The sequence below is a fragment of the Eleginops maclovinus genome, chromosome 12 (genome assembly GCF_036324505.1).
Source record: "Eleginops maclovinus isolate JMC-PN-2008 ecotype Puerto Natales chromosome 12, JC_Emac_rtc_rv5, whole genome shotgun sequence".
Classification (NCBI taxonomy): domain Eukaryota; kingdom Metazoa; phylum Chordata; class Actinopteri; order Perciformes; family Eleginopidae; genus Eleginops; species Eleginops maclovinus.
Window position 1 is genome coordinate 5,784,256 of NC_086360.1, and position 15,274 is coordinate 5,799,529.

Consider the following 15,274-nt stretch of genomic DNA (forward strand, 5'->3'; position numbering starts at 1 on the left):
TTTTTTAATATAATTGTGATGCTCTTTAATTGTAATGTTTGTGGCGTAGGGATCAAGAATTCACTCATAATGATGCATACACTATGAGTTGATGAACACATTGTTCCTGTTTTTTTCCTGGTAATATTTATAGTGTATAGATTTCCTTCAAATTAATAAACACAGGTGTTGGGGAAACAACAACAGAAACTAAGTAAAGCAGAAAAAAATTAAAGACTTTTCACAGAGTTTTTCAAACAGTTTAACACCTGATAGTTGGTGAGTGATTTTACAGTAATTCATGTTCATGAATTCTGATGAAAAAAAAACCTACAAAGATAAAGTTGAAAATAATAATTGTTGAGATCATTGACACTCATCCTTTATCATTTTGTACTCAGCTGAAAAGCTTCTGGAACTTTGGTTTGAGCAACTCCAGGTTGCTATTGTTCTCCATCTTCTGGGGCAGGCTGCCCACCTTCATTATCACCTCGTGAGCTTCCGCGAACAACTTTTCACCGATCGCCTTCTTCACTCGCTCCCTCCAGGTGGTCAGCTTTGGTCGGCCTTCAAACAAATCCAGGCCAGTTGCAACAGGCTGTGAAACACACAGCAAAGCTCAACACATGTCAATAACATGTACATTTAATGTTGAACTGCAGTTTCTCTGCCTTGCATGCAGACAGGGTCGTCAAAAATGTTATTCTCACACAAATACAATTATTTTATTTTATTTAAATGCAAATAAAAATAAGTCTTACATATTCCATCATGCTCCCTAAGTGATGTTGATTCTGAGCTGTACTTATCCGGCTAAACACACATTTTCATTCATAATAGTACAGGGCTCAACATAACGCTCCCCCATGTAAAGTCTGTGTATGGGCAAATAAATATGATCTATATTAGGGAAGTCCCTATCCAATCTCGAAGACAATGGTGGAAGAAGTGCCCAGATTTTACCCTTAAAAGAAGATATACTACTAAAACCAAAAAGACTGTTACAAGTAAAAGTCTTGCATTGGAAAAATGTAATAATTACAAATGCAAAATTATTGGCATCAAAATAAACTTATTTACCCAAGCTAGAAGTACTAATATGCACAGTGGTCCATTTGAGAACCATATACAGTGGGGCAAAAAAGTATTTAGTCAGCCACCAATTGTGCAAGTTCTCCCATTTAAAAAGATGAGAGAGGCCTGTAATTTTTATCATAGGTACACTTCAACTATGAGAGAAAATCACATTGTAGGATTTTTAAAGAATTTATTTTCAAATTATTGTGGAAAATAAGTATTTGGTCAATAACAAAAGTTCATCTCAATACTTTGTTATATACCCTTTGTTGGCAATGACAGAGGTCAAACGTTTTCTGTAAGTCTTCACAAGGTTTTCACACACTGTTGCTGGTATTTTGGCCCATTCCTCCATGCAGATCTCCTCTAAAGCAGTGATGTTTTGGGGCTGTCGCTGGGCAACACGGACTTTCAACTCCCTCCAAAGATTTTCTATGGGGTTGAGATCTGGAGACTGGCTAGGCCACTCCAGGACCTTGAAATGCTTCTTACGAAGCCACTCCTTCGTTGCCCTGGCGGTGTGTTTGGGATCATTGTCATGCTGAAAGACCCAGCCACGCTTCATCTTCAGTGCCCTTGCTGATGGAAGGAGGTTTTCACTCAAAATCTCACGATACATGGCCCCATTCATTCTTTCCTTTACACGGATCAGTCGTCCTGGTCCCTTTGCAGAAAAACAGCCCCAAAGCATGATGTTTCCACCCCCATGCTTCACAGTAGGTATGGTGTTCTTTGGATGCAACTCTGCATTCTTTCTCCTCCAAACACGACGAGTTGAGTTTTTACCAAAAAGTTCTATTTTGGTTTCATCTGACCATATGATATTCTCCCAATCCTCTTCTGGATCATCCAAATGCCCTCTAGCAAACTTCAGACGGGCCTGGACATGTACTGGCTTAAGCAGGGGGACACGTCTGGAACTGCAGGATTCAAGTCCCTGGCGGCGTAGTGTGTTACTGATGGTAGCCTCTGTTACTTTGGTCCCAGCTCTCTGCAGGTCATTCACTAGGTCCCCCCGTGTGGTTCTGGGATTTTTGCTCACCGTTCTGGTGATCATTTTGACCCCACGGAGTGAGATCTTGCGTGGAGCCCCAGATCGAGGGAGATTAGCAGTGGTCTTGTATGTCTTCCATTTTCTAATAATTGCTCCCACAGTTGATTTCTTCACACCAAGCTGCTTACCTATTGCAGATTCAGTTTTCCCAGCCTGGTGCAGGTCTACAATTTAGTCTCTGGTCTCCTTTGACAGCTCTTTGGTCTTGGCCATAGTGGAGTTTGGAGTATGACTGTTTGAGGTTGTGGACAGGTGTGTTTTATACTGATAACGAGTTCAAAAAGGTGCCATTAATACAGGTAATGAGTGGAGGACAGAGGAGCCTCTTAAAGAAGAAGTTACAGGTCTGTGAGAGCCAGAAATCTTGCTTGTTTGTAGGTGACCAAATACTTATTTTACCGAAGAATTTACCAATTAATTCATTAAAAATCCTACAATGTGATTTCCTGGATATTTTTTTCTCATTCTGTCTCTCATAGTTGAGGTATACCTATGATAAAAATTACAGGCCTCTCTCATCTTTTTAAATGGGAGAACTTGCACAATTGGTGGCTGACTAAATACTTTTTTGCCCCACTGTATATTAATTATATTACTGAATTATGATTATTATATGATATGGATGGATGGATTTGTAATACTTTATATTCATTTTTTCTCTCATGTGTTTTCTCAATTGTTATCATTATCATACTGTTGTACATATAGCGATGAAACATTTGCCTTTATTTCCACAAGAATAAATGGCATTTCCTGTGTAATCATAATACAACCATCACAACTCTAGCATTTGTAGCAGGAGTAGCAAAACTAAACTTACTTTTATTTCCTAGTAGTACATTGTAGAACAAACAAAAGGAGTATTACCTGCATGATCTCAACTATAGCCACCAGATCAGCCAGAGAGATTTTGTCGCCAACTATGAATGGTTTGTTCTGCAGGAACTTGTCCTCCAGCATTTGAAGTGACTGATTCAGATCCTGCACAGCAGCGTCCATCTTCTCTTTCGGGACCTCAGAGCCCATGATGACAGGAAACAGAGCCTGCGAAGGTCAATGACACTTTGGTTACAACAGAAGCAGTCCATAGAGAGGGGAAGTCCTCCTGCCCATTTCCATTGGACCAACATGGGATCTAATTTTAGAAAAGATACAAAAATTATGGTAGGCAACAGAGGGAAAAAAAAAAAAAGTGATCGTGTTTAAAATGCGCCATAAATTACACATATGAAGCTTGTCAATAAAAACATGTGGATGAGAAAGAATACACATCCTAAAGTCACTTAATAGATAACTTTTTTTTCTACCGAAAGCTAAGATTCTTGTGTCATTAGAAACCGTTACATTTGTATTTTTTCATAGACTTCTATACAATCTGCCATCTTTCGAGTCCAGTGGAGTCGCCCCCTGCTGGAAATCAGAGAAAATGTTTAAGCAATCCGCATCGGTTTCAGTTTTGCAACCCTGCAGGCGCTGCTTTGTTGAACAAGGCCTGGTGACTAATAATGTGCGTGACTAGAGTTGTAGTTTACTGAGAAGTTTTACACAGAACTTATATGTACTATGACAAACTGTAAATTTCCTGACTTGCAAAATTATCTTTAAATTGACACACATCATATGTGTAAGTCACACCCTAAATAAGGTCTAATGGAGTGCTAAAAGGTGACAGACTTTTGCTATCTCTGTAGTACTGGCAGTTGTCATTTCAATAGGACTGTACTATACTATATGTCTCAAATTAATTTGTCCATCATCACAACTATTTGATGGATTGGCATGAAATTTGGTATATTCATGTCACTCTTAGGCTAAATTGTGACTTTGATTAATCCTTAAATGCCATCATCACATCAACATTTTATATATTTGGTTTATCAACAAGGTGCTAAACTAGTAGCAGTTCCAAGTTAAATATAATTTGTTATCATGCTAAAAAGCTAGGGCGAAGATGGTGAACTTTGTAACGATTATAGCCTGCTCAACATCAACATAATCATTGTCGTTTTGAGCCTTTGAGCATGCTGATGTTAGCATTTAACTCAAAACAACAATACCTCACAGAGATGCTAGCATGACTGTTGATTTGTCTTGTTAAAGCATGATCAAAAATGGGCTAAACAAATAAGGGCCATACATTTATACACTTTGTAAGTACATATTTATTATACATTAACTACACTCAAATGTACTTTTAATTGTCAGATAGGGTAGTCAAATATTATGTAATTACTTTTCTGTGCTCGGAAGGGCCCAAAATAAACAAAGCCATGTTTGAATTTCTGTAATGTGTTTACACAAGTTGTCAAGTGAGGATACAGCACTGGGTTGATCAGGGACTCGTACCCTGAGCAGGAAGACCTTGGACCCTTGAGCTCTGAGGTTCATGTGCTGCCAGGACAGGTATTCATTAACACAAGCCCGCTGCTGCAGGTCAGCTGGATACCAGTGATCTGCCACTGACGATGAATGTTTCTGCAGCATGTACTTCAGGATCGCAACGCTGCAACACAAACAGCATGACGAAAACATTAGGAACAAATTCTTGTTTTAAAGTACATTTTGTAAAAGTGTTTCAGCTCATTGCTTTTGATCTGCATTGAAAATACAATCCAATGGTAAGGTAATATCAATATATTTCTTGTTAATAAGACCGAAAGGTGCTAGCAGACAAACTGCTTTACTGCATATTCATTTATTACTCAAGGGGTAAAGATGACAAATTGGACTTTTTGGGGGTTTCCTTTTCTCTATTGTATTGTATAGGTTGTTGTGCATGTCAATGGTCTGCAAAGGCTTAAAGTTCACTCCCACCTCGCTCCAACACATTTTACGTGATAGGCTAACCCTTAACCCTGACCCTTATCCTGACCCATTCACAACAGAGCTGGCCAGCTGACCAATCAGATCAGACTTTGCTCTGCTTTCAGACAGAGGGTGAAAAGAGGTGCTTCAGCACAGGATGTATGATACAAATAGAGATCTTTTTTTACATCAAAGCATGTTAACATGTCACAGTAGAGGCACTAAATACAAATATTAACCTGAAAATGAGAATAATGGGGCCCTTTTAAAGGTCCAGATGCAGACCTTAGTCCCTGTCTGCCTTCCTGTTTGTGAAGCTAAAACTTTTCACTCTTGTTTTTAAAATAGACATTACAGGCAATCAAACCTAATCTTGAAAAACCAGTCAATTTATATTCTGTCTTTTAGAGGCAGACAAACTAAATTTAAATCCCTCAGTCTCACAATACATTTCCATTCATCAATAATTAAGAAAGAAAATAAATCAACTATACAATATACTAGAGTATACACATTTAAGATGGTTTGCTCATTTAAATCTATTGTTTATAATAAGAGTAAATATGAAGGTTACATTTCAAGCTTGTTATAGAAACAAGTAATTGGGCTTTTTTTTTATTATCAACTAAGATTTGTTAGAAAATGTTTTACTTTCTAAATGACTGAATTTATTTGAAATTGTGCTCATTAATATATGTTAACATATATATTTGAGAAGTACAATATAAGACAAGCAAAAGCTTAATTTGTGGGCCATATTCCATTATACTTTCAGAATTTGCTGAGGGCCGATTCAAAATGGCCTGCAGGCCACATTTGGCCCCCGGGCCGTAGTTTGGACACCCCTGCTCTAGAGTCTGTGAAGCCTTATGCACCAGTGAATAACATATAGTTGTTGAATTTCCATAAATGCAGTGGTGGAAAAAGTATTTTAGTGGTAGTACGAAAGTAGAACCAGTAAAATGTACTTTGTGTTTCAAAGGCAAGTGTGTTTAATAAACATAGTAGAGAGTAAAAAGTACAATACTTGCCTTTAAAATGGAATGGAGGAAAAGCATGTTTAGCATTAAATTATAATACTCAAGTTAAGTCCAAGTATGTAAAAATAGTTTTTAAGTACAATACTTGAGTAAACTTATTCGATTACACCTGAAAAAGTTCTGAAAACTCAAAAAATGAAGGCAATTGATTTTAATTGTTTGAAGTTGGTTAACTTAATAAATGTTATGCATCAACCGCTGCAAATAAAGAGGCACTTCCACCTTTTCTGCACATTTGTGGTGTGTTCCTGAGAGTCGTTACTGCCATCAGACGCATGAGCAAAATAAACAGTACAGTAAAATTGATACTTTAAGTAGTTTTTACTTAATCCGTAAAATAGTTCAAGTAAATCAAAAACTATCAGTTAAAATTATCTCAAAAACTATGAAAATATTGCAGGAATGTTGACTAAATATTCGTTTTAATTCATTTCAACGTTCCACCGGCCACTATTTCCGCTACTGGGGATGTTAAGATAATTATAGGAGAGAGCTAGAAATGTTCCTGTTGAATATTTTCACATCAAACTAAAACAAACACATCTTTAAAATACATTTTAAAACATCACAACTTTCTTGCAGGTGTCACAATATAAAAAGATCGATCAAACTCGGCCATTAACACCAGCTTTCAAAATCAAATTGGTGGCTAAAAGGAAGTCAGCCCTTAACCTATTGTCATACTGTACCTTTCCGTCAGAACGAAGCTTCCATCCTTCATGACAGGAACCTTCCTCATGATGTTAATTTTTCCAAACTCCTCGCTATACTGATGACCTGAGAGAAAATCACACAAATCAGAATCACAGATGTGTTTGAATAAAGACAACTTTTAAGCCAGAAAGATAAAAATAATAGATGCACGCAAGGGTTCTTCCACCATTTGGCAAAGAAGGGGAAAATGAAAAAAAGGATGGTGTTTTTTTAACCTTCCCAACAGCTCTTCCTCCTTAATGCTTTCAAACGCTTCTCTTTCCTTTTTTGTCTTTCCTGTCACGTCTCTGTTATACTCGATCACCTCAGGGACCGAGGAATGTTTTGTCTGGATGCTTTGACCTTTCACCCTCGACGTCCCACTCACTGTTTGCTTGCTTAAGTGGGTTATCTAGGAGTTATCGCACCTCTTCTACTTCTCGCTGGTTGGTCAGCTTTCTGGGTGAAATCAGACCCGGGGTCCAGGATTTTGGCTTTCAGACGAGTATTCAGCATTATTATTGTCATTGTGTAGGCCATGGATGTTTATTAAGAGAACATGTAGGCCCAGATATATTATAAATGTAAGCTGATGTGTAGAAAATAAACGGAATATGTGTGAATGAGAGATAGTTGTACAATAACAGCATGTCAGGAAAAGACAAGATAGTAAGAGGTCATTTTTTTAATCCAAAACTGGGACATTTTTTAACAGAGGTCTCTGAACTAACTCTGTGAGTCTGTTGGTCAGCCCTGAGTGACACAGGCAGAAGAGTAGATATGGTAGAGTTTTAATATTTTTTCATCACGGTTTATCATTTTTATCTTCAAAATGTTACACATGTACTTTCCCCAATGGGTGAGACATTTTCTTTGCATGTAAATGAGTAGCCAGAACATCTACAAAAATCATTAAAGTAGAGCTTGTTTATAAAAAAAATTCTCAGGCATGAATCCCCATATGTATGTTGTTACTAATACATCGCTTTGCTGGGTAGACACTGGGTCAACATATTGCGTTTTTAGTTCTTAAATGCGAAAACCCTTTAACTATCTTGTTTTCAGGTCGGTGAAATTCAACATCTTACGTATAGCAAAGTAGATATGGTTGTAATGAATCAGCAACATCAGAAGTAAATGATTTCCACCATGGGCCCGCCCTTGCAAATCCAATGCAGACCCATGGATTGAAGTCTGCCGACGGGGCTGGGTGGAATGTAGCAATGTAAACTAATAGGAGTTTTTTTTTTAATGTTAATGTTTACAGATCAAGTTCAAGGCCGGCAGGACGTTCAACTCCCGACAGCAAAAGTGTAAAAAGTCACAAAGAGAAAGAAATGGACTACAAACATGACATGTGCCTTTATCTGACTCAGGCCATTAAACTCTGCAAACTCTACCAACATAGGGGATCCTTGTGCATATTAACAAATTAAGGAATAAGATATTTGAAGTCGAAACTATAAACTACTTGCACACATATAAAGTGGAATTGCAAGCACTCAAAAAGTCTCGTCCCTGTGTCTGTGTGGCGATGTGAGATTACCTGCAGAGAGTTCGACCAACTTAAACTCAAAGGGAATCCCGACCGCTTTGGCAAACAGGAAGACGGAGCGGCAGGGCTGGGAGTGCAGGTCGAGGTAGAGTTCCATCATGTCAGAGTCTGCTGGCTGCTGTGTGTTCAGTCCTCTCCCGCCGCGCCTGTTATCCTCGGTCCGGCAGGGACTCCGCCTCTCCTTGCTGTGAAACTCATTGATTTTTAAACAGTGGCGACAGTTCAAAGTAAGCAGGCGGTCAGGGTTGAGCGGTCCGACCTTTGGCCTCTGCTTTGCTCAACATTTTGTAAACATTGTGGAAATGATCACATTTTTATCTGCTCGGCGTTCCTCTTGTCTGTAATTAAGTGTCTCTCTTTGTAATGAGTTTACGGCAAATCACGGGGATAAAAGATAAAGATAGAAATATTTTCTTGTAATGTGATGAGGCCTGCTTATGCTGATGTAATGGAAAGGGATCAAGGGCGGAATCAGAGGCACGTAAAAAACTGAAACGTTGACTTTAATTAAATGTATTTTGTCAACAGATTTCACACAACTGTATTAGGTTAGTTGAAAGCAATAATATTAAGTTGAACCTGTAATAATTTGTATTTAATTGTAATATTACTGCTTTCAACTAACCTAGTAATACAGTTATATGAAATCTGTTGATATAATACATTTAATTTGAGTCAAAGTTTCGTTTTTTTTTAGCTTAAAACATTCTTATGTACACACCAAACATACATTTATGCAGTAGATAAAGAACTATATCAAAACAGTGTTTTAATTAAATCAAAGACACGCCGGTTTGCTATCCTGGCTCCTAAAAGGTGGAATGAGTTCCCAATTGACATCAGGACAGCGGAAACTCTGCAAATCTCCTGTTGCAAACTGAAAACACATCTGTTTCGATTGTATCTTGGAAATTCAATTCATTCATTCATTTAAAGCACTTTAAAAAGTATATTTAGGCTTTGTAAATGTAAATGTAAATGTAAAATGGTATGAGTTGCCTGAAGTGAAAATATCTGCACTTTCCTTGTTGTCCGGAGTTTGATTCTCTATTTATTTATTTATCTTAATAGCTCTCACTATATAACAAAAATATATATTTCATTTCATCTTACTGTACAATATTTATCTTTACATTCTTTTCTTGTATATATCGTATTCTATTGACATGTATATACTTCTGCCTGCACTATTTTATTGTTCTTATTTTTTCATTTTAATTTGTTTTATAGTTTTATGTCTTGTATAACTATGTTGCATTGTTGGAGGAACTTTACAGTTCCTACACTTTAGCTTATCGTCACCTTCTTAAAATAATCGCTTAAGTCATTTTTTCAGATTGTTCAGGAAACACAAAAAACTGAACCATTTGTTGAATATATGATGTTTACCAACAATTTTAATCAAAACAGTTATAACAACAGATGTCTATTGACATAAAAACAACAAGGTCAGTCAAACATGGAACATGACAGAATTAAATGACTTAGGCAAATTTTCGAACATGCCTTTGTGACTTAGGCAATTTTAAACCTTCTACTCTGTCAGGAATAAAGCACAACTAACAAACTAACTAAACATAATGCTGAGGAGGCATGTGCATTTCTTCACTTCTCCTTCCAGCTCTTCCTTGCTGGGTTCTTGACTGATGCCTATTAGTGTGGCAAATTGTCAAAGAAGTGATAACACTCGACAGGCATGATGGGTTTCATTGACTGGACGTCCTGGAATTTTCTCTCCTTGATTGGCAGAGCACATGGAAACAATCGTATCCATACCATTGGCCCATTTGGCACCTGTACCCTTTGCGGCAGTTCTTCCCACACAGAGGCTTCTGAGAAGGACAGTTTGAAATGGACCTTGCCTTCACTGCTAAACTGAAGAGCCCGCGTGCACAGTCGGGTCTCCAGCTTTTTTGCCTGGTCTGATGCTACAGAAGTAGGATCCATTCAGTTTCAGGAACTCATCGTGCTTGAGCACTTTCACATGGTAAGGTGATGGCCTGATTCTTGCAGTCTGGAATATAATGACATAGTCTCTTGGGGTGAAGATATCTGCAACTATTTTGCGTTCAATAGTACTATGCATGCTGTCACACTCCATTTGTGTATGACCTGCAACAAGGTATTTCTGTGTTATTAGTACCCCATATTTCCTTGCAAGCTCAGAGTATGTATTCGCCACACATGCATTGCGATTCTGATAACCGCAACCGTCGCTCCACACTATGATCTCCTTGAGTTCTGGATGGCCTTTGATCACACCTTCAAAATGATGATACTGAAGATGTGCAAATACCCCGCTACACAGGTCACCTTCTGATTCGTCCCAAACATAGCAGTAGCCTTCCTTTGATCTCAAGTTGAAAGGGTAAAGTTATGGACCTGCAGTTTTGTTCTGTAATACAGGCTGCTGGCTTGGGTTTTTGGACACAGTAGCACAGCTTGCAAGTCCATTGTCCAAACGGACTTCTCTTCATTAGCACAATCCTTGTCGCAGGATTTCTCTTGCCTCGCTTCATCCTTCTTGGTGACATGTGCGTCATATTCAGCCTTACTGATATTCCCATGTTTGAATGAAACACAAACATCACACTGATCTTTTCTTGGAATAAATACGGAACATTTCTCCTCATGGAACACAGCTGTGAAATATTGGACTCCAACAGCCCTCACTCCAGCAGTTGCAGCTGCCTGTTGATATTCATGATGTAGTTGGGAGATGGCTGTGCCTGGTTAAAGGAACTTCTTGTCTTGGTAGGTAGCTGTGCTTCTGCAGTAGTGTGAATCAACACTGGGCAGGTCCCTCAACCAGTTCTTAATGAAATCCTTGACATCAGGTTCAACCTTTGTCTGCTTGCCACTCTTAGGTCCAGATTTAGACGGCGCTGCTGCTTGTTTTTCAGGGTCGATGGAGTCGTTCAGCCATTTTGTAATGGTTCTTTCAGGGAGACCAAATGTAGAGGAAAAAAGTGCCTTGCACACTTTAATACTTGTTCAATCCTCAAGCTTCAGTTGGTAGGACAATGATGAATTGCGTCGGGATGCCTCGGCAACTTTTTTTTGCTTTATGTTAACCTTTGTGACCAAAGTGGTGACGTATAACTGACGTTCTTCCCAGGTGTTCATTGCCCAAATCTTGTCAAATACCCACTGCCGCTGCTCTTCTGTAAGGACATGGCAGTCTCGAGTTGAGACTCGCTGACAGAACTTGGAGTTGCAGGGAAGACCCATAGCCTTTGCACTTATTTCTTTGCCACCTTTGCTCTTGTATGACATTCCTTTGAGACGTTTCTGCTTGGATTCCTAGCTTTTTAGCTAGTTCCTAGCTTTTAGCTAGTTCCTAGCTTAACTGATTTGAACTAAAAAGACTGAATAAAAACATGAAATATTATGCAATATTTATAGCTTAGCGTATATTATAGTAAACATCTTCAACTACCAATATGGGAAGAGCCCTGAATCATGGAAATAACTTCAGCATCTTTGTAGAATTGTCTTCTTCTTGTATCAGCCACCATCTTGAAAAGCTTGTAAAACTGCCTAAGTCACATTGTCTTGTGACTTAGGCAAAATAACACTGCCTAAGTCACTCTCTTGACATAGGCAATTATACTAAAGGGATAGGATGGCATGATCTGTTTAACTGAGGATGTAGGCAATTTTACCAGAGATGGCCAGCATCATGAGGAGATGATTTAGGCAAAAAAAAATCATTTTTGTAAAGAAATGACTTAGGCAATTATTTTAAGAGGGTGACGTTATGTGCATATGACATTAAAACATTTGAATCTTGAATGGTATTGTAAGTCTCTTTTGATAAAAGCTAAATGAAATGTTATGTAGTATTATATACATATATATATATATATATTATATACATATATATATATATATATGTATATATATATATATATATATATACAGTATGTATCTTGACATAATAAACTGACGGTAACAGAATATTCCCAGCCTGCTATTGTAATGCACAACTTGCATCATGTTATTGTAATTCAGACAGAGAGGCTACTAGCCAAGCAAAATGTCTATACATTAAGTAATATAATAGCTGATCAGACTCACCCGGCATATTGAAGACATCTTCCTTGTGAAGGTCCATCACAACCTCACACACGCATACATGTAATCATGGTCAATAACGGCATTGAAATGTAGATAGGCGTGAAGAACTACTACCTTGTTCGGAAAAGACACCTTCCTCTTTTCTCGATCATCTCAATAACTGTGCTCAGAGCAGTGTGTGGAAAAATGTAGTACAAATGGAAAATATCAGTTTGTGACCCACATTATTTGGTCAAATCAATAACAAATACCATCAAATTACTATTACTTCCTGTTTTACTTTGGCTCTTTACATGTTATAAATGATCTGGAGTAATCCAATGAATTATGTAACACCTGAGCCAGTTTACTCTGTTATTTGGCATTGATCAGTTTTACATAAGCCATATAAAGAAAATGTCAAATAAATGCAAATGCTGGGAAAGAACTTGACATCAGTATGGATTAATGAAACCTGGATGATATAACAGCAACATAACAGACACATAAAAACAAGACCCTTAAAATGCTCACATTGTATGTCAGGACAACATGGAAATCTATAATTGTACACTTTAAAGTCAATGTCCGCTCTATAAAGGAACAAAGCAGCAAGGTGACAGATCTAAATGATGTCTAATTTCTATTTTCATATGCAGCAACATTCACTGGTGTCCTGAGGGGAAGTGATTTGCATGTTGGGTGTTTTCATTTCCTCTGTGAGGAGCCCTGAGCATGTCATTCTGCTCTGAGGCCCGGGAGGAAAGCGACGGGATTCATCTCCACTGGGCCTCACCCACCATGTTTGGATTCGCAGATGTGAAGCTGTGCAGCACCGCCCTCCTGCTGGTGCTGGGAGTGCTCGCCAACGCCTTCAACCTCGGGGTCATGCTGGTGCAACAGTGGAGGTCCGGGGGTGTGAAAACCTTGGCTGTCATAATCAGCTTCATATCCCTGAGCAACATCCTGCTGCAGATCTCCACATTTGCCCTTGTGGCCTCCGTATGGGCTGGGGTGCTCTGCTGGCCGGACTTACCTTTATTTTTCAGCGTCTTCCTGTATGTGTGGCTCAGCAGCAGCTCCGTTAGCTTCTGGTGTGTCTCATGGCTGAGCGTCCTCTACTGCATGAGGGTTTTGAGCTTCTCCTCGGTTCTCTTCAGAGCCATCAAGGTGAACCTCTCTGCCATCCTGAATGTCGCCATACTGGTGACCCTGCTGACCTCCTGCGTGATGTTCACCCCTTTTTTTTACCTCCATTTCCAAACCAAAACTCTTACTCTTAACGAGACAGAACAGGCTGCTTGTGTCATCAGCAAACCTCTGTTCCCAGTCTGGGTCAACGTTAACGTTTACGTAGTTACCTTCATCTGCTACCTCACACTAATGCCCTCTGCAGTCATGCTTCCTACCTCTCTGAGGCTGGTGGTGTACCTCTGCAAACACAGCTGGTCCATGCAGAAGAAGGACAGCGGCTCCCAGGCTGCAGGCTCCTACCTGCTGGTCTGCAGGCTGACGGTGGCTCTGGTGTGGGTGTACCTCACCACGCTGCTCACCATCTCCCTCTACTACTTCCATGCCATCTTTGCTTCAGGGCTGAGAGCAGACATGCTGTTCCTCGGCTTGTCATTCTACTGCGTGGCCGCTGCACTCCTCCTCACTTGCTCCAACAAAAACCTGAGAGAGAAGCTCCGAGTGCTGACCTGCAGGAGGGGGAATACGCGACAAGAAGAAAAGAGTGGAGTAACAGCCACAGTTTGACTAAGATATGTTTATATATTATAAATGCAGCCCCATGTAATTTACTGTGTATTATTCAATATTATAAAAAATATATGTATAGCACACTGCACCACTAAACTTCTATTCATATAAATATATAGAGTATAATACTGTAATCCACACTATATGAATTTTTGATTGAATTTGTAAATGTCCCCCTTTAATCTTAACTACACCACATGTTTCAGCTATATTGGTCAGGGAACCTTCAGGGAATATTCAGGGAATATTCAGGGAACATTACCGGTTCTTTAAAGGTTTTATACAATAACCTTTAGATTTTTTATTTTATTTTTATTTTACCTTTATTTTACCAGGCAGATCATTAAGAACAAGTTCTTATTTACAAAGATGGCCTGACATAAAACAAAAATAGGTGACACTTAAAAAACATACAAAGACATAGAAAACAAGGATTGGTTATACAAAATCATTAAAACCATTAAATCAGCGGGCCTAGGTGCACAAATGGGAGACTGAGCTGAAGGATTAGATGGAGGGGAAACACTTGCAGGGATCAGTGAGATGGTGTGAGATGGAGTGTTTGAAGGCCGGAATGGAAATGAAAGTGACCAGTTTGAGGTGTGTTTGTAGTGCGTTCCAGTCTGTGGCAGCAGCTGACTGGAATGATGCAAGGCCGAGTGAGGATCTAGTTTGAGGGGTTGTTAGCAGGATGCGAAGAGAGGACCGAGTGTTATATGTGGTAGGTAGACGATGCAGCAGGCGGGACAAATAGGGGGGTGTCTGATGAAGGATGGTCTTGTAAATGAGAGTGAGCCAGTGAATATGACGACGAGTATGAAGCGATGGCCAATTTACCAGAGAGTAAAGACTGCAGTGATGAGTATTTAGGGGGGCGTTTGTAGCAAAACGGATGGCAGAGTGATAGAGTGTGTCCAGTTTAGCAAGAGTGCCCTTAGAGGCAGTTCTATAGATAGTGTCACCGAAATCAAGTGTGGGGAGAATAGTCATTTTTATAAGCGTGAGTTTAGAAGAGGAAGTGAAAGAGTGGCGGTGGCGGTAAAGGAAACCAAGTTTAGCCCGCACCTTAGACTGTAACTGGGAGATGTGATGTGAAAAACATATTGTAGTGTCTAACCAGATACCCAGGTATTTGTAGGTGGAGACTTGCTCCAAGATTGCCCCCTCACAGGTGGAGATGTTTAAGGGAGACGGAGAGGGTACACCCTTCCGATGAAACCACATGGCTTTTGTCTTAGTTGTGTTGAGTGA

General features: G+C 39.2%; 2 protein-coding genes across 2 annotated transcripts; one reads left to right on the plus strand and one right to left on the minus strand.

Moving 5' to 3' along the window:
- Positions 1–8,447, minus strand: gstt1a (glutathione S-transferase theta 1a). Its single transcript, XM_063898209.1, has 5 exons — positions 8,195–8,447; positions 6,645–6,732; positions 4,457–4,613; positions 2,978–3,154; positions 1–577 (listed from the first exon to the last, which is right to left on the minus strand). Exons 1-5 carry the CDS (start codon positions 8,301–8,303, stop codon positions 377–379), a joined length of 732 nt encoding a protein of 243 aa, XP_063754279.1. The 5' UTR covers positions 8,304–8,447; the 3' UTR covers positions 1–376.
- Positions 8,448–12,997: 4,550 nt separating this feature from the next.
- LOC134873283 (taste receptor type 2 member 40) lies at positions 12,998–14,020 on the plus strand. The gene has a single exon (XM_063896770.1). The coding sequence runs from the start codon at positions 12,998–13,000 to the stop codon at positions 14,018–14,020; it is 1,023 nt and encodes a 340-aa protein (XP_063752840.1).
- Positions 14,021–15,274: the final 1,254 nt, after the last annotated feature.

Bases quoted from the DNA above. Each gene is read 5' to 3' on its own strand.
- gstt1a (XM_063898209.1), bottom strand. From the start codon at position 8,303: ATGATGGAACTCTACCTCGACCTGCACTCCCAGCCCTGCCGCTCCGTC. The intron at 4,614-6,644 runs GTACAGTATGAC...TTTGTGTTGCAG, and splicing joins AGCTTCGTTCTGACGGAAAG to CGTTGCGATCCTGAAGTACA. The intron at 3,155-4,456 runs GTACGAGTCCCT...TGACCTTCGCAG, and splicing joins CCAAGGTCTTCCTGCTCAGG to GCTCTGTTTCCTGTCATCAT.
- LOC134873283 (XM_063896770.1), top strand. From the start codon at position 12,998: ATGTCATTCTGCTCTGAGGCCCGGGAGGAAAGCGACGGGATTCATCTC.